Raw genomic sequence first — 20,128 nt, 5'->3', positions numbered from 1 at the left:
AAAACACACAAACAGACAGACATCACTCACTCACACACAAGACTGAAGGACTTGAACTAAACTTTAGGACCTGTCACTTCCTGAGAAGATAGAGCAGACAGAACTTTTTCATAGTTCTGATCCTCAGCCAGTAGAAGCTCCAGAAATTCTGTTTAGAACGGACTTGGTGGGGACAGCGATTTTATAAAAATTTGTGTTGAAGCTACCATTTTGTATGGTAAGCAAGATAATTTTATGTAAATCGCATTTTTATTTTGGGTGGCTTATAGTGTTGGTGCTAGCATGTTTTACCGAAGGAAATGCTAAAACCCTCCCAAGTCAGCCCCCTCTGGCTCCAGCTTCCACTGAAGGAAATGGAAGGAAGTAGAATTAAGTTACAGGAAAGCAGGAGCAGTTAGGGAGCTGACAAACTGACAAACCTTCCTAGGGTAGGAGGAAGTAAGCATTTGAAGTTTGGTCTATAGAACTCTCTACTTCAGTTTACACATTTATAAAATAGAGTTCATTTTTTTTAAATAAATTTATTTATTTTATTTTTGGCTGCATTGGGTCTTTGTTGCTGCACGTGGGCTTTCTCTGGTTGTGATGAACGGGGGCTACTCCTCATCGCGGTGTGTGGGCTTCTCATTGCGGTGGTTCTCTTGTTGCGGAGCACAGCCTCTAGGCGCGCAGGCTTCAGTAGTTGTGGCGCGTGGGCTCAGTAGTTGTGGCATATGGACTTAGTTGCTCCGCGGCATGTGGGATCTTCCTGGACCAGGGCTGGAATCCGTGTCCCCTGCATTGGCAGGCGGATTCTTAACCACTGCGCCACTAGGGAAGCCCTAAAATAGAGTTCATTTTTGACATGCTTTTGAGTGTAGAAAATACTTAGAAAAATACTTTTCTTGAAATTTTATTATGCAAAAAGACAATATAATTAATAAATTAAACTGTAACTCTTCTTTTTCAGTAGTTTGCTTATTGCTGAAGAATCAGCTAACAAATACTGTATGGTGTGGCAATCAGAAAGCTGCAGAAGCTCTTTGAATACATTTTTGTTTAGAGGTAAAGGTTAATTGATTTTGAATGCTAAATAGAAAGTATAGATAAAAGGTACAATCAGTAGAAATGTATTGTCAGTATTATTATTATTATTGAAAATACTGTCATTATAAAAAGCACCATTCCAAAATTAGGATTTCAAAATTTATAATCCTAATTTTGGGTTGAGGCTTGTAATGCAGTTAATAATATTAAGTAGTTGTGCTACTTCAGTTCCTCCACACAATATTCTATGTCCCTACTTAGGCTAAAAAGTAATGAAGCAGAAAGTTCTGTGTCAAAATATTTAAAATGATAGTCATCATAAAAATCTGATAAAATATATCATCTTGTTTAGGCTCATTATAATGAATTGGAATTTCTGATTTAATAAATCTTACGTTAACTCTTCAAAATATTGTCAAATGTATTAATTTAGTAATTACTAAAATGGTCAAACAAAATAATAGTTCCATCTCCTACTAAATAGTAGAATAATTTTAACTTCATGATATTTCCGTAAGTTGAAATAAACCTTTATGTAACTTCTATTGCTATAATATTTTGGACTTTTACAAATATTAGCATCTTGAAGATGAAATACTAGACATAACTTTATTTTAGTTTTTTTCTAATTTGTAAAAATCTATTTTGTAAGAAATTTCCAGTGTGGTTCTGTTTATTGTGTTTTTTTATCTTTTTTGCCCTGTGGACTGTTTCTCACTATTTGTTTTTTGGTTTGTTGTGGTTTTTTAAGTGCCAAGAACTGGAGAGCCCAACAGTCTATATTCAGTTGTAGATTTTAAAAAGATATTTTCTATTGAAGAAGAAAGCCTTGTGGTTAATCCTGAAAATGCAGAGTGGTGGAAACAAGCAGGACTAAATCTGATAATGACAGAAACTTTGGAACATCTAAGTACATATCTGTATCATAATCTATCTTCTGATGATAGTAAACTGGAGACATTTTTGCCTACCAATGTGCTTCAATTAAAATGTAAGTATGTAATAGTAAATATCACTTGTGTAAACATTTTCAGAATGAGATGTTAGATACTGGCTTTCCGCCAGGTTATTGGGAAAATAAAACTAAATTCCAACATTAAATATAGCTCTGGCTCCGCCAGAATTTATAACTTCGACCTTCACTAAGCCTCATTTTCTTCCTTGAAAAAATGAGGAAGTTTGACCAGCTAATCATTAAATCTGTTTCTGTCCTAAAATTCTATAGTCTCAGCTTTAAATGTCTAGCCATTTTCAGTTAGTGTCTTTGTTTTCTTTTATAAATGATTAATTTCTAGCCCATTTTCTGTTTACATCAGCCTAGATACGAACCAGCACTGTTATTTTTCAGCCTGACAGCTGAGCTTTAAGTGTTCAATCATATCTAGTAATCTCTCTTCAACAATAGAAAATCTTCCTTTGTTACCAAAAAGTTTACTCATTAAGGGTTTTTTACTTGTATAATTTAAGAAGACAAAAATGTCTTTTGAGTTAATTTTTTTTCTTCTTCTAGGAACTTTATGTTCTCCCAAGTTCTTTGAGCATATTTATGATTATTACCTTGAACTCTTTATTGGGTAGATTGCTTATCTTCACTTCACTTAGTTCTTCTTCTGGGGTTTTATCTTGTTCTTTCATTTGGAGCATAGTCCTCTGTCCCCTCATTTTGCCTGATTCACAGTTTTTATTTCTATATGCGTGGTAGGTTGGGTATGTTTCCCAGTCTTGTAGAAGTGGTCTTTTGTAGGAGATGTCGTATGTGTCCCAGCAGCACACTCCCCTCTGGCCACCAGAGCTATATGTACTAGGGGTGCCTCTTATGTGGGCTGTCTAGGCACTTCTGTTGTGGCAGACTGACTAATGTGAGTGGTCTGATAGGCGTGGCTGGCCCCTTGTCCAGTTGGTTGTCAAGCCCTGCCCTTGTGTGGAGGCTGCGGGCTACTAGTGGGCAGGGCTGGGTCACAAGGTGCCTGGAGCTCTGGGGGCCCCTGGGGCTACTGCTGGCCCACTCATGGGCAAAGCCAGGTCCCAGGATGGCTGGTTATAGACCTGGGGGTCACAGATCTAGTGTCAGCCTGCTGGTAGGTGGGGTTGGTTTTTGACACTTCAGGGGCCTGGGGTGTCCTGAAGCTGATGTCTGCCAGCTGGTGGGTGGGGTCAGACCCTGAGGTGGCTGGCTGAGGGGCCAAGGTGTCCCAGAGCTGACATTAGCCTACTGGGGAGTGGCAGTGGGACTCAAGGGATCCAGGGCTAGTGCCCACCCACTGATAGGTGGAGACAGGTGCTGGGGTCTCTGGCTGCAGGGTCCTGGGGTGTCATAGCTGGTATTGGCCTGCTGGTGGGCAGGGCTGAGGCCTAGGAGATTCTGGGGCTGTTGTCCAGCCACTGGTGGGCAGGAATGGGTCCTGGGCCTTCTGGTGGGCAGGACCAGGTCCCAGGGTGGCTAGGGGTTCAGGGATGCCTGCTGGTGGGTGGGGCTGTGTCCCCACGCAGCTAGCTGGTTGACCTGAGGCGTCCCAGTACTAGTCGACAGGCTGATGGGCGGGGCCAGTCCCAGTGCTAATAAGCTAGAGGGAGGATTCCAAAGTGGCACTTGCCATCACCAGAATCCTCATGGCAGAATGAGCTCCCAAAACATGGCTACTGCCAATTTCTGTGTCCCCACAGTGAGCTCCAATTGCCGCTGGCCTTTTTGAAAATCTCTCCAAGATCAGCTGGTGGGTCTGATCCAGGCTACTTTCAAAGTACTGCTTCTGCCCTGGGTCTCAGGGTGAGTGAGATTTTGTGTGCCTCCTTTGAGAGTGGAGACTCTTTCCTACAGCTCTCCTGCTCTCCCCAAATTAAGCCCTTGTGGTCTTCAAAGTCAAATGTTCTGGGGGCTCGTCCTCCTGGTGCATGACCCCAGCCATGAAAGCCTATGTGGGGCTCGGACCCCTTACTCTTTGGAGAGAACCTCTGCAATTAACCTCTGTAATTATCCTCCCATTTGTGGGTCACCCACCCGGCGGGGGGGTATGGGTGTTGACTATACTCTGTCTCCACCCCTCCTCTCTGTCTCGTTGTGGTTTCTTCTTTATATCTTTAGTTGTAGAAGATCTTTTTCTTCTAGTCTTCAGGTCTTTCTCATCAATAGTTGCCCTGCAAATAGTTGTACTAATTTTGGTGTGCCCATGGGTGGAGGTGAGCTCAGGGTGTTCCTGCTCCACCATCTTGGCCACTCCCCCTCCTCTTTTGAGTTATTTTGGTTGCTATGTGTGCCATTATAGTAAATGGAACATACTTAGACTCAATTATACCTTTTTGAAATATGTATTGTTTTAAATACGTATTGTTTTCAATACGTATTGTTTTAAAATCAGTTTGTGCAGTAGTTAATAAATTTAGCTTTTAAAGGAGCTGGGGAAGTTTACTTTTATTTTATTACAGAGTAAATAAGTATATTTAAAAGTGAATTTTAGGGACTTTCCTGGTGGTGCAGTGGTTAAGAATCCGCCTGCCAATGCAGGGGACACGGGTTCGAGCCCTGGTCTGGGAAGATCCCACATGCCGCAGAGCAACTAAGCCTGTGCACCACAACTACTGAGCCCACATGCCACAACTACTGAAGCCCACGTGCCTAGAGGCCGTGCTTCACAACGAGAGAAGCCACCACAATGAGAAGCTCGTGCACCACACGAAGAGTAGCCCCCACTCGCCGCAACTAGAGAAAGCCCGCACACAGCAGCAAAGACCCAACGCAGCCAAAAATAAAAATATAAGTAAATAAAATTTTTTTAAGAAGTGAATTTTAGACATTATTGTGTACGTTGGAAGACTGCTCTAAGGAGATAGGAATTGGGGTGAGAATTGTTATCAAGGGATGTTTCAAAGACAGAAGACAGAGGGCTTTGGATGTGGTAGAAAAGAGGGTAGATAAACAGACTATGTCAAGCAAATGCACACCAGTCTATCCTAAGACCCAGATGGTTACCCATGGTAGAAGAAGAATTTTAAAAGAGATGAGGTCAGATTGTGAGACAAAGAAAAGAGACAAGATGATTTTATGGAGTCTTCCGATATCCTTAATAATGTATTAAATCTATAAAATTATGTATAATCTTTATTATGATATATAACTATATTGAGGTTAAAATGAAACATATAACTCATCTTGTTATCTAGTAGAATTATGAATCCCGAAGTTTCATCCTGAAGTTTAAAAAGCAATAACTTTATCAGGAGCCCGTGGCCACGTTGTCAGGATAGGGGTGGTTAAAGAGAGTAGTAGAGGAAAATAATCAGAAAAGTGAAATAGTAAACAGTTCCTATTTACCTACTAAACACTCCAGAATATCTCTAGAAAATATCTTGGAGGTTGCAAATTGGTAGCACTCAGATCCTGTTCAGCCCACGTACTGTTGACCCATATGGTATTTTAATTAGTTACCAGCATTTAAAATTTGGAGGGTTGTACGAAACTGATCTGTATTTTGAAATTGTCTTTAAAATTCCAAAAATCAGACTCAGATTCTCACATGGCAACAACTGGTTAGGGCTGGTAGTAGCTCACCATTTAGACAGACCATGCACCCTCCAGTTCACCGTAGTTCCCAGCACTCACAAATTGAGGCCAGGTATTGGTTGGTATTTAGCATTACTCTTGCACTTTTGTCTTATATTTATAATAGTTAAGAGAAAAGTAAAATGTTTCCGATACCAGTATGTCTAATAAAAGCAAAAGCAAAAAAATTTATAGACCACATTATGGAAGAAAAAAACAAAATCTATCTTCCCAAAGATTATGATTTAAGCACTGGCCCTGTACTTCACTCATTTACATATTTAGCTGGCCTATAAGACACTTATGTTTTTTTCAAATAAACTTTGAAGTATAATTTACATATAATAAAATGCACTTGTTCTAACTGTACAGTTTAATGAATTTTGACACATGTATTTTTATACCATGAAACTATCACCACCATTAAGATACAAAATATTTCTATCACCAGGAAGTTCCCTTGTGCTCCATTGCATTCTATAGTGATTCTCCTTCTATCCCACCCTTCTCCCCTACCAACCTTCACCCCTGACTTCAAGTAACCACTGGTCTACTTTCTGTCACTATATATTAGTTTCCTTTGTTCTGGAATTTCATTTATGGAATCATACAGTATGAACTCTTTTGTGTCTGCCTTCTACTCAGAATAACATTTTTGAGATTCACTCATGATGTTGTGTGTATTTGTAGTTCATTTCTTTTTTATTACTGAGGAATTTTTCATTATATGGTTGTACCAAGGTTTGTTTATCAACTCTCCTGGATTTTTTTCTAGGTTTTTACTGTTATGAATAAAACTGCTATGAATATTCTTGTAGAAGTCTTTTTGTGGACATTTGTTATCATTTCTCTTCAGTGAATATCTAGGAGTATAATTGTTAGGTTTTATGGTAGGTGTATGTTTAACTCTTTAAGAAACTACTTTTTTCCAAAGTGGTTGCTCTGTTTTACATTTACACCAGCAATGTGTGAGGGTTTCAGTTACTCTATATCCTTGCCAACTCTTGGCATTGAAAATCTTAAATTTTAGCCCTTTTGATGGGTATGTTGTGGTATCTCATTGTGGTTTTAATTTGTATTTTCCTGATAACTAATGACGATGACCATCTTTTTACAAGCTCATTGGCTATATTTATACCTTCTTTTAAAAAATACATAATAGCTTTATGGACATGTAATTCACATACCGTATAATTCACCCATTAAAAGTATATACCTCTCGGGCTTCCCTGGTGGCGCAGTGGTTGAGAGTCCGCCTGCCGATGCAGGGGACACGGGTTCGTGCCCCGGTCCAGGAAGATCCCACATGCCGCGGAGCAACTGGGCCCGTTTGCCATGGCCGCTGAGCCTGCACGTCTGGAGCCTGTGCTCCACAACAGGAGAGGCCACAACAGTGCGAGGCCCGCGTACCGCAAAAAAAAAAAAAAAAAAAAAAAAAAAGTATATGCCTCTCTGTGAATACACTAAAAACCATTGAATTACCATTCAAAGTTAGTATATTCACAGAGAGGTATAATCATCACCACAATCAATTTTAGGAGATTTTAATCCTCCCCCAAAAGGAATCTTGTACCCATTAGCAGTCACTCCCATTCTCTGTCTTTATAGATTTGTCTGTTCTGTATGTGCCATAGAAATGGAATCATACAATATGTGGTCTTTCGTGACTGCTTTCATTTAGCATGTTTTCAAGATTCATCCATATTGCAGCATGTGCATATCTTATATGAAGTATTGATCAAATATTTTGTCAAATTTTTAATTGACTTTCTTTTAAAATATTATAACAGTTCTTCAAATATTTTGGATACAGTCTTTTTTTTTTTTTATGGTATGCGGGCCTCTCACAGTTGTGGCCTCTCCCATTGCGGAGCACAGGCTCCAGGCGCTCAGGCCCAGCAGCCATGGCTCACGGGCCCAGCCGCTCCAAGGCATGTGGGATCCTCCCGGACTGGGACACCAACCCTTGTCCCCTGCATCGGCAGGCGGACTCTCAACCACTGCGCCACCAGGGAAGCCCGATACAGTCTTTTTTAAAGTATATGTATTACAAGTATTTTCTTCTGGTCTGTGGCTTGCTTTGTATGTAAGTTTTTGACCCTTAGAATAACTGTAGGTATGATAGCTCCAAGGCTATGACTTGTCGTTAGACTATTGACAATAGTCTGGAATTCTTTCTTTGCTCAGTAACCTTAGCTCCAGTAATAGGAAAAAGAGGTGCTGAATTTTTATCCTTTAAAAATTTATTTTATTCAGACGAAAAATTGATTTTAAAAGCAGTAAACAAAGTACTCGTAAGGATCAAATTATATTAGTAAGAACCCAGAACTAAAGGTTATCTTAATACCCTAGTAGAACATTCATTTAGGCATGAAAGTCATTGGATATTTTCATTTTCTGTTTTCAGCATGGCTAGAACATAAAAGTTGTTCCTCACCTATTAAACTTATTGAGATATCTACAAACGATCATTTATCACCTTCACAAAAGACTCCACCTCTGTCAAAAGCAGTAACAGACTCGTATTTTTCTGATGAATATGTTGCTGTTGAAAGACCACGAAAAGAAGAAAAGCCAAAGATTGACCTAGAACTAGGTTATAGAATAATCCGAACTAAAGAAAATGAAGATTACTTGGAACTTGACAGCACAGTACCATCTACTGAATCATCTTCCTCTTCCAAAATTCAAGAAGCATCTTTTAAACATGGTAAAAAACAAGAGAATAATTTGGACCTTTTGAATGACTTTATTATGCTGCGAAATAAGTATAAGACTTGCACCTCAAAGACTGAAGTCACAGACAATGATGGAAAAGACGGTGAGTAATTTAATATTTTGGTGTAGGTATGATAGCTTCAAGGACTAAATGTATAATTTATTATAGAAGGTAAAGAAATAAAGCTCTTCAGATAAAACACATTATTCTTCAAAGAAAATGTCATTGATTCATGACACATTATATACGGAGATAGATATGGGATATACAGATATAGATGTAGATATGTATTTTCCAAAAAATTTAAAAGTGCATTTGAACTTTTAAGAAAAGCCACTATTTGTAAAAACTTACTTTCTACAACTTGGTCATACAGATTCATAACATTTCTAACTTTTGCTGATCATTCTGCCATTCTTTTTTCTCTTTTAGCTCACAGTTCTACCTCCATATTTTAACTTGTATTTTAATGTGTACTTAAGAACCTTTTGCCTGTTTGATTGCCTATTACTCTTTTTAACTTTATCAAAGAGTTTCTGTTTGAGTTGTAACTGTTTTACATTCATCGCTTATAAACATATCAAAGTAGTATAATGCGTCATATCATTTCACTTCTGGTAAAAAAATAAAATTCTAGTATTCTAGAATGTGTTTGACACAGCTTACCCAAATGAAATAAGTACAAAAATATTTATTTGTGAGAGTTAGAGTATACCTAGGTCTTACTGTCGTATGTATTGATACTGTTAATGTACATAAGGTCTTGCCCCTGAATAAACTGTAAAATAAGACAAGAAGTAAAATATATACCAGAAATTAGTTTGAGAGTCCAATGAGCTTGCTAACTAAACACCAGAATTGGTCAGAGTACCTACCCAGACCCAGACTATGCTGGACTGGGCCAGGATTCCCTATGGTTGGGGAGCTGCTTGGGAAAAAGTCATGACATAGAAAAGCAGAAAAGAGTGCTTGTTCTTTGTGTGCAGCATGATATGACAGCCTTTTATAGATCTATATAAAGTTATATTACTTTGTCCATCAGTGCATTTTTACAATGAAAAATTCAACAAAAATTCAGAAAAGTATTTAAAGATCTCAGAATTTTGTGACCCTTTATGTTTATATATATTTGTCATAAAGTTTCTTTTTGTGTAATTGTTTGTTTGACCGCATTATAACTTACCTTGTTAGGTGACAATTCTATATGTAACAGATCTTTCTAACCAATTTGCACCATAATTCAGAGTATAATTTCTACATGAAAGAATGAGCAAAATATAAAGAATTATCTTATGAATGTGATGCATAAATAGGAATTTTTTAAAGATTTGTTTTTTTCAGGTTTGTGAATGTTTTCAGATTCTATTCATATTTGAGGCCAAAAAACAAACAAAAAAAGGAAACCAATCCAAAATTAGCACTGACACCCTTTTCTGGTTTTCATACTTGTGATGATGTCTTGTAACAAGGTATATTGGCAAAAGAAAATGAGAGAAAGCAACAAGAAAGGAGACAAAGATAAAAAGAATATTTTCTTATTTTAAAAGTTAGCCATTAATTAAACAATTAAAGGAATACTGATGTTAGGTGGGAATGCTCTGTACTCCTGATTTTTTCTCTATAGTATTATGTTCCTGGCCTCTTTGCCCTTTAATGTGTTCTCCCCAGAGGCACTGAAATTAATTATCTGTATTGTAAATTTGAAAAAGAATAAATTGGGCATAAGCTTGTAGGAATGAGCTGCCTCACAAGTAACAGGCATTCTCCTCTGCTTCTCTATGTCATGAATCTTTCCCAAGCAGTTCCCCAATAGTGCAGAATCCTAGCCCAGTACAGTATAGTCTGGGGCAGGGCAGGTAACTCTAATTCTGTTGTTTAATTAAAAAGCTCTTTTGACTCTCAAACTAAGCTCCTTTCTCCAACTTAGTTTTTATTAGTAACAGAGGTAATATTTTGATATATATATTTTACTTCTTGTTGATACAGGGGTGAGAAAGAATGCTACAACTTATTAGGCCCCCTCAAAAACTCTAATAATTTGTAGTATTTAATCATAGCTATTTAAATTACTTATAGTTAATAAAAAGTATACTTGAAAATAATAAAAAGCTAGTTTAGGATATTTTACTCTTTTTTTTCACTGTGTATTTAAAGCTCATATATTCAAACGTTTCAAGATGGCAGTGTTTTTCTAAAATTATCTTGTAATCATATTATTAATGGATGACATTGCAATCTAGTTAATATAACTCTAATCATAAATAAATTATATATATATATATATTTTTTTAATCCTCTACAATACTTACAAACGAAGGAAGAAAACTACAGTTATTGAACCTTGTGTGCCAGGCACTAAATCACATATCAGAGATAAATATGATAACGTTGCTGACCATGAGACGCTTACAGTGGACCAGATGCAGATAATTTCCATACAACATCGTCAGTGCCAGGAGACTATGCCAAGTGCTGAGGAAACAAAAAGGAGCGGCACTTTGCTGGCCTGGAAGTAGAGTGGGCAGTGTTTTGGGGTTTTTTTGTGGTACGCGGGCCTCTCACTGCTGTGGCCTCTCCCGTTGCGGAGTACAGGCTCCGGACACGCAGGCTCAGCGGCCATGGCTCACGGGCCCAGCCGCTCCATGGCATGTGGGATCTTCCCGGACCGGGGCACGAACCCGCGTCCCCTGCATCAGCAGGCAGACTCTCAACCACTGCGCCACCAGGGAAGCCCCGAGTGGGCAGTTTTATAAGGCTTCCTGTAGAAAATGCCTGGGAGCTAAAGGGTAAGTAGTAAGAAATGACCTTATTAAGAAAGGATGGAGACAGATAGGGTTTGGGGCATAGGAGAGAATTAGTAACAGGAAGGGTCTGTGGACAGTCACAGAGAAATGATGTAGAACAGTATGTGCCCTTTAGGTGTCAGGAATCATCCTTGGTATTTATAACACCTTATAACAATATTTGAAATAGGTATATTAATCAATATTTTACATATGAGGAAACTGAGGCTAGTGTCAGAACTGGGATTGAAACACTGATCTGATGCCAAAGTTCCTTCCTTTATTACCATTCAGCTTCCTACCCAGCACAGTAAGTCCATTGACCTGAATAGTTGCTCAATTTAATACTGATGCATTTCAAAGAATTTTAACAATTATGATCATATTACAAGAGAGCATCTTAATCAACATTAAGTTTCCCTGAACAATGCAAATTAATATTTTTATTAGAACTTCAAGACAAAGAAGAACATTCTTTAACTCTTCAAGAAGAAAATCCTATTGTTTGTACTAATGAAACACTAGAGAAAGCAAATCAGGAAAGGAGAGCAGATAATGTCATTGAAATTCAAGCATCAGGTATGCATTATGCTTTTTAAATACATTCAAATTAAGTAAATTTGAAAGCACTTCCCTGGGTATCTAGGACACACCTTATTTTCCATGTAATTTTCTTCACTTGTCTCAGATATTTCTTCATTCCAGTCCTACTTTCAGGTTATTTCCAAACCTGGAGTGCCTTATTCACTGCCTCTGCCCCTCCCTCCCCATCGCCCTATTCCAGTCCACTAAGTGTTATTTCTTCCTTCATTTAAACTGCTGCTTCCCTACATGCATCAGAGAACAGCAAACTGCAGCTCCTCACTCAGACTTTTCTTCCCAGTCTGGAAAAATGAACTGTTGATGGTTGCCCTCTCCGTTCTCTTACCCACCATCAAGGTGGTGTAAATAAGTTATTATTGATTCCTATACCAATTAAAATTATTTGTTCTGCTGTAAAGAAAAATATTCTTTACATTGACCCCTTAAGAACATCATGCTCACTATTAAAATCGATAAGGAAGTATGACACTAGTTCTTGAATATCATTTCATTCTTTTGGCTAAATTTCATTTATGACCTTTAGATGACAATGCAGATCTTTAAATATTGATATTCTAGTGAAAACTAAAAACAATTTGTCATTGTTATAAATGTGTTCATCTTAAGGTTGTAAGCTAATAGTGGAGGGAGAAGAAAAAAACTGATTCTCTTCCTCATACTTGCCCTGCCAAATTAGTCACTGAATAAATCATTTCTAATAAACAAGATAACCATAAAATTATATTAATTCTACAGAGGGTTTCTTTTGTTGTGTTTTTACTAGTTTATTTAGAATAAATACCCTAAAATAAGCCTCTATAGAATCTAATGATTTTTAACTCAGAAAAGAATTTGGATAGAGTTCAGGTTTCCATGAAGTAACATGGATGATTGATTTGTCAAAAAGAACATACCATCCTTATAAAAACACTGCCTTTAATGCTTTTATTTTGGCAGATAGCCAGTGCCAAGCATACTGTCTCCTGGAAGCAGCAGCTTCTCCTATCTTAAAAAAACTTGTATGCCTCTGTACTCTTCCTGCTGCTAACTGGAAATTTGACACTGTCATTTTTGACCAAACAAGGTTCCTCTTAAAACAACAAGAAAAAGTAATAAGTGATGCTATTCACCAAGGTGAGTACAAATAAAAGTCACATTATTTTAAAGGATATAAATTTATGGATTATTAGAAAATGCAGAAATTAGTCATAGATGGAGGCATAACTGTAATTCAGCATATGACACCCACAGACCAATGCTGGAAAATCAGCTAAGCAAGGATAAAAAGGTAAGAAATACAAGTGTCACCTGCTTTTCATGTTTGCTTTATGTCACTTTGATTTTATGAAGACCTACATTAATATCTGTTTTCACTAACTGAAAGAAATCAAAGAGGATTTTCGTTTTTATGAAAAAAGGTATTTGCTTCTTTACTCCATTTCAGCTTACAAAAGGTTTCATAGGAACTCTCTATTTTCAGATAGTGGGGGAAACCTGTATCATCTGGCATTGCTTCTCAGTAAAGCTCCTAGTTGACATATATATTACTTGACAGATTCCTATTGCAGAAACCAAATTAACCCTATTACTGTTAGCATCTGAACCACTTAGGTCCCTCCCAAATAGGTGGGGGGAGGTCAACAAGTAAATTGATTAAAGTCAATCCTGGACTTTTGCTTCTGGCCAAAATGGAATAACAGGGATTGAATTTACCCTCCTTCCAGAAATAACAACAACAAACAAAAAGACAAAGACAAAATAGATGAAACCAGTTTTTAAGATCCTAGACATCAGGCAACGAAGCACAATGATTCCTGAGAGATGGGAGACAAGTGAGGTGAGCCCTACCATTGCCCTAGCTTACTGCCTTGAAAGAAATGCCAGGCCATGGCACAGGGAGAGGTACCAGAGGCAGAGCTCAGGGGACAAATCTGAGTTGAAGAAGCAGAGCTAAGAGTCCAGGGAGACCAAGGCAACTAAAGTTCAAAGGATAGAAGGTTAGGGGCTTCCCTGGTGGCAGAGTGGTTAAGAATCTGCCTGCCAATGCAGGGGACATGGGTTTGAGCCCTGGTCTGGGAAGATCCCACATGCCGCGGAACAACTAAGCCCGTGTGCCACAACTACTGAGCCTGAGCTCTAGAGCCTGCAAGCCACAACTACTGTGCCCACGAGCCACAAGTACTGAGCCCATGTGCTACAACTAATGAAGCCTGTGCACCTAGAGCCCGTGCTCTGCAACAAGGAAAGCCACTGCGATGAGAAGCCTGCACACCGCAGTGAAGAGTAGCCCCTGCTCGCCACAACTAGAGAAAGCCCATGCACAGCAATGAAGACCCAATGCAGCTAAAAATAAACAAATTTTTTAAAAAAGGTAGAAGGTTAGAGAGCAGAGAGCTTCACAAGAAGAGTCCTAGAAATTTGCAGAGTCTCCCTGAAGTATTCAGCAGAGTACTGATCCAAGAGTATATGTGAGGACAATAGCCAAAACATAGAAACAACCTAAATGCCCACTGACAGATGAATGGATAAAGAAGATGTGGTACATATATACAATGGAATACTACTCAGCCATAAAAAAAGAATGAAATAACGCCATTTGCAGCAACATGGATGGACCTAGAGATTATCATACTAAGTAAAGTAAGTCAGACAGAGAAAGACAAACACCATATGATATCACTTATATGTAGAATCTAAAAGATAACACAAATGAACTTATCTATGAAACAGACTCACAGACATAGAGAACAGTCTTGTGGCTGCCAAGGGGGTGGGGTGGGGGAAGGATGGATTAGGAATTTGGGATTAGCAGATGCAAACTATAATATAGAGAATGGGTAAACAACAAGGTCCTAGTGTATAGCACAGGAAACTATATTCAATATCCTGTGATAAACCATAATGGAAAAGAATACAGAAAAAAAAGAAGAACAGCCATCTCAAAAAAAATAAATGTATATGTGAGGAACTAACCTACAAGAGATTGGGAAACAAACCATCTGAAAGGATTAGAGGGAATAGTACTCTGAATTCACACGGGGCAGGAAATAATGTCTGTTCCCACCAGCCAGACTAGAAAATCTCATAGTTCATGGAGTATTGATCACCATACTTAGAGAAGTCTTGTCTCAGTAGTGGGGAATAATTATCCCTAGATTTAGCACTGCTCTGGACCTGCCTAAAAAAATCATAAAAGCAAGACTCAAAGTTATCAAACTATTTCCAAGGAACTTAACTGCATCCCAGAACAAACCTTAAGACTATTTATATGAATACAGAAATATTTAGCACTAACAAGGTAAAATTCACAATGTTTGACATCTGATCAAAGATTGTCAAGCATAACAAGAGACAGGAAAACACAGCCCATAAGGAGAATAATCAATCAAAACAAACTCAGAGCTGACAAAGATGTTAGAATTATCAGAGAGGACACTGAAACTTATTATAACTGTATTCCATACATTCAATAAGCTAGAGACATAAAAGAGATGCAAATTGTAGTTTTAGAGAATAAACTACAATGCATGAGATGAAAAATACACTGGATGGAGTTAATGGCAGATTAAATATTGCAGAAGAAAAGACTAGCTAACTTGTAAGCATAGCAATAGAAACTATCTAAAATAAAACCCAGGTGGATAAAAGAATAAAAAAGAAGGAAAGAAAAGAGCATAGTGGGCTGTGAAACAACTTCAAATAGCCTTATATACTAGCATTGGAGTTCTCAAAGGAGAGGCAAAAGGGGGTAAACAGATAAAATATTTGAAGAAATAATGACTGAAATTTTGCCAAACTCAGTGAAAACTACAAACCCACAGATCCAAGAAACTCAATGAACCCTAAGCACAAGAAGCATAATAAAGCTACACCAAGGCATATTATAATCAAGTTGCTCAAAACCAGTGATAAAGAGAAAATTGTAGGAGCAGCCAGAAGGAAAAAAATATATGCTGCAAAAGAGAAACAATGACAAGGTTGACGTCAAATTTCTTGTCAGAAATAGTGCAAGTGATGTTGAGCATTCTTTCATGTGTTAGAAGAAATGCAAATCGAAACTACAATGAGATATCATCTCACACCAGTCAGAATGGCCATCATCAAAAAATCTAGAAACAATAAATGCTGGAGAGGGTGTGGAGAAAAGGGAACACTCTTGCACTGCTGCTGGGAATGTGAATTGGTACAGCCACTATGGAGAACAGTATGGAGGTTCCTTAAAAAACTACAAATAGAACTACCATATGACCTAGCAATCCCACTACTGGGCATATACCCTGAGAAAACCATAATTCAAAAAGAGTCATGTACCAGAATATTCATTGCAGCACTATTTACAATAGCCAGGAGATGGAAGCAATCTAAGTGTCCATCAACAGATGAATGGATAAAGAAGATGTGGCACATATATACAATGGAATATTACTCAGCCATAAAAAGAAACGAAACTGAGTTATTTGTAGTGAGGTGGATGGACCTAGAGTCTGTCATACAGAGTGAAGTAAGTCAGAAAGAGAAAGACAAATACCGTATGCTAACACATATATATGGAATCTAAGGGAAAAAAAGGTCATGAAGAACCTCGGGGTAAGACGGGAATAAAGACACAGACCTACTAGAGAATGGACTTGAGGATATTGGGAGGGGGAAGGGTAAGCTGTGACAAAGTGAGAGAGTGGCATGGACATATATACACTACCAAATGTAAAATAGATAGCTAGTGGGAAGCAGCCGCATAGCACAGGGAGATCAGCTCGGTGCTTTGTGACCACCTGGAGGGGTGGGATAGGGAGTGTGGGAGGGAGGGAGACACAAGAGGGAAGAGATATGGGAACACATGTATATGTATAACTGATTCACTTTGTTATAAAGCAGAAACTAACACACAATTGTAAAGCAATTATACTCCAATAAAGATGTTAAAAAAATTTTTTTAAAAATAAAGAAATAGTGCAAGTGAAAAGAAGGTGGAATAATATCTTTAAAATACCTGAAAGAAAAAACCACCAACCTATTCTGTACTAGGCAAAAATACATTACAAAAACAAAGGAGAAATAGAGGTGTTTTCAGACATACAAAAGCTGAAAGAATTCATCGGCTGCGGATCTGCACTGTAAGAAATGTTCTCCCAAAGACAGAGGAAAATGATACCAAATTTGGTTTCTCTGCTCTCTTCTTTTCCCTTCCTGGTCATGATTGACTTGTTTACACAAGTCCTTCCAGGGGCTGGAGGTACTACCAATAACTGGTTTTTCTGTTGCTCCTTGATTCCCAGTGACTACTGATTATTTGCTTTGATCTTCATTGCTTAAATCAATAGTTTTCATACTTTTTTTTTAACATCTTTATTGGAGTATAATTGCTTTACAATGGTGTGTTAGTTTCTGCTTTATAATAAATTAGGCCTGGAATCCGGTCTTCATGGCCGCACTTTTGCATGCAGTAAAATCCAACCTATCATCTTCAATAAGCTTGGAACTACATGGAACGTATTAATTAGATAATTGTCTTGTCCCTATAAGTACCTCTTTTGTTTGAGTCATATCTTTGGACAAATATTCCCAGGTGTCTACCTCCATTTCAATGTATTGCTTTACGTTATGATCCTCCACCTTTATCTAAACCAGTTGGCAAGTTATGAGTTTAATTTTCTTCTTGTTTCATAACTGGGAATCATTGTCCTTCTTCCCACCAAGAGTAGAAATAATGGAACATTCTTTGGAAGCAGCAAAGTATGAACTCTGAGGTTAGCTGTAGGGGTTGGAATGCCAGCTCCATCATTTATACACAAATTGACCTTGGGCAGTTACCTAACCTCGTTAAGACTGTTTTCTCATCCATAAAATCAAGATCATAGTAAACTTGTCTGATAGGGTTATTGTTAGAGATTCAATGAAATAAACAGATTATATACAGCTTGGCACATAGTAAGCACTCAATAATAAATGTTATCTATTATTGTTAAGCATTCTGATATATATTCTAAAATTCTAATGTATATTCTGTCTTTAAATATGTTTTTGCTTACCTAGGTAAAAATGTTGAAAGAGAAATGACATTCAAGTATGCTGCCCTCTTACACCTTTTGGTAACAATTAGAGATGTCCTTTTAACATGTAGCTTGGACACAGCATTGGGTTGGTGTGAAAATTTTTTATTTCCCCTTTTCTTCCTATTGAAATATTTTGTCTGAAATAACGTTTACTTTTCTGAAAAAGATGCACTTTGTAAGAAATTATGTAGTTTTTTTCCTGCATTAAACATTATATATATAGACATAATTATCATGGAATATATATTTTATTCTCCTTATATTCATTAAAAGAAATTTTCTGTAACAACAATCATCACCTAGAAAAATAGGCGTAAGATTCTCTATTCTAGGCCTGAATTACAGACTCCTAATGGCCTTAAGGGATTTGACTGTGTAATCATTATTATGCACTGCATTTTTTTTCAACATCTTTATTGGAGTATAATTGCTTTACAGTGGTGTGTTAGTTTCTGCTGTATAACAAAGTGAATCAGCTATACATATACATATATCCCCATATCTCCTCCCTCTTGCGTCTCCCTCCCACCCTCCCTATGCCACCGTTCTAGGTGGTCACAAAGCACCGAGCTGATCTCCCTGTGCTATGTGGCTGCTTCCCACTAGCTATCTATTTTACATTTGGTAGTATATATATGTCCATGCCACTCTCTCACTTCGTCCCAGCTTACCCTTCCCCCTCCCCATGTCCTCAAGTCCATTCTCTACATCTGTGTCTTTATTCCTGTCCTGCCCCTAGGTTCATCAGAACCATTTTTTTTTTCAGGTTCCATATATATGTGTTAGCATGCTGTATTTGTTTTTCTCTTTCTGACTTACTTCACTCTGTGTGACAGTCTCTAGGTCCATCTACCTTGCTACAAATAACTCAATTTCGTTTCTTTTTATTATGCACTGCTTTTTAATGTAAGATGACACTTTGACATATACATTTTAGGTTCTCATTGAGTATCTGTGTCTTCGAATCTTTGCTAGATGCAATATAGCTATATAGCAAGATCTTCTGCAATTTCTTTTTTAGTTGTGCATGTAAGTTAGGATATGAATTACTTGAGTATTAAAAATCAAACTATTTTGAATGTATTGAAAATTTTAAATATTTTGGAAATTTTTTCTAAACTATTAAAATCCTTAAAGTATCTGTCTTACTGCATTACTGTTTTAGGCCCCTTATTGCAGGTTGTTTAGACTTGTTTAGTAATGGTATCTTTTTAGGATTATGTTTTATAATTTAAAGTTTCTAGAACCCATTATATACAAAGTGAAAATATTTTTTCTCTGATCTGTGACGCAGACATTTTTTCTTATCTGTGACTCAGACAAATATTATTTCTCTAATCCAAGGTTTGGATAAGTACTGGGCAGCAGCGAGTTACAACTGTACTCCCTCTACATCACTGGGAGTTGTAATACTTGGCCAAGTATTATATTAGTATTATCTGGCCAGGTATTGTAACTAAGTTACAGCTACCTTTAGAAAGCCCAACATGGTGCTTTTCCTTTCTTCTCCAATTAAAGCATTTGAGTGCTGACAAGTTGTCTTGTCTCCATTCCCAGACAACTATAGCCCTAGTTTACAGTATCTGTAGCTAGTATAATGGTGTAGCGTCACATGCTTCTGTTCAGTCACCTGTCTTCATTATAATTTTCAGCTGCCATAGAAGATTGTCAGTCCTACCAACAACTAAGCTAACTATAAAAGCATAATAGTAAGGCAGAATGTCAGAATCTAAATATTTGGACTTCCAGGGAGAGTACAGTTGTGACTCACTCGTGCTCAATACTTATCAAAATCTTGCATTAGAGAAATAATATTTATGGAGGATTGCTTAAAGTATATTCACCTTTAAGTACTCTATATTTTACCCTAGGATTAAGTGAGACCATTGAGAGCTATATACTTGAACTGAATTGTTTCTGTTCCTCAAAGAAATGCCTTTGCTATATCAAACTTTGGCATTACTATTTGGCTACCTTGAGGAATACTTATAAAAGTAAAATCCTTGTTGGAAAACATAACTTCTTAAACCCTAGGTATACCAAGCCATAATGAGTAACCTTGCTGCCTTGGACACTTTTAGTAGAAGGCTTTCTCACTCCTCTAAACCTCTCAAAATCAAAGAGCAAGTTAGGTTGTCCTCCTTTCTTTCTCTGTGAATAGTGACAGAGGAAGAAAGGTCCATGTGGGTCTGACTGCCTACCCTGGACCCAACATTCTGTATTTTCTCCCAGCTTCCAATTTGCTTCTTCTCCCAAACTAGCAAGGTAATTAGTTTCAAGGTTAAAAGTATAGAGTTTCACTTCTGGGCTTTAACCCAGAAATAAATTCAGTATTGTGTAATGGGTACTGTAGTAGAGATACATAGTAATGGCACAAAGGATGGTGACTGTTACCCTTTCAAGCTGAATTTTTTTTTAAATAAGTAGG

General features: G+C 37.6%; 1 protein-coding gene across 1 annotated transcript in view; it reads left to right on the top strand.

The window, feature by feature from the left end:
• The window catches only part of SHOC1 (shortage in chiasmata 1), a 91,393-nt gene that overhangs the window by 34,485 nt on the left and 36,780 nt on the right, over window positions 1-20,128 (top strand). The window contains exons 11-16 of the mRNA XM_079925835.1: window positions 950-1,044; window positions 1,778-2,017; window positions 7,971-8,384; window positions 11,516-11,644; window positions 12,605-12,781; window positions 17,681-17,785. Of these exons, the coding sequence (XP_079781961.1) occupies window positions 950-1,044; window positions 1,778-2,017; window positions 7,971-8,384; window positions 11,516-11,644; window positions 12,605-12,781; window positions 17,681-17,785 (1,160 nt within the window). The remainder of the gene's footprint in view (window positions 1-949; window positions 1,045-1,777; window positions 2,018-7,970; window positions 8,385-11,515; window positions 11,645-12,604; window positions 12,782-17,680; window positions 17,786-20,128) is intronic.

This window comes from Stenella coeruleoalba (genome assembly GCF_951394435.1).
Source record: "Stenella coeruleoalba genome assembly, chromosome: 7".
In the NCBI taxonomy this organism is placed as follows: Eukaryota; Metazoa; Chordata; class Mammalia; order Artiodactyla; family Delphinidae; genus Stenella; species Stenella coeruleoalba.
This window is presented reverse-complemented; position numbering and strand designations above follow the sequence as displayed.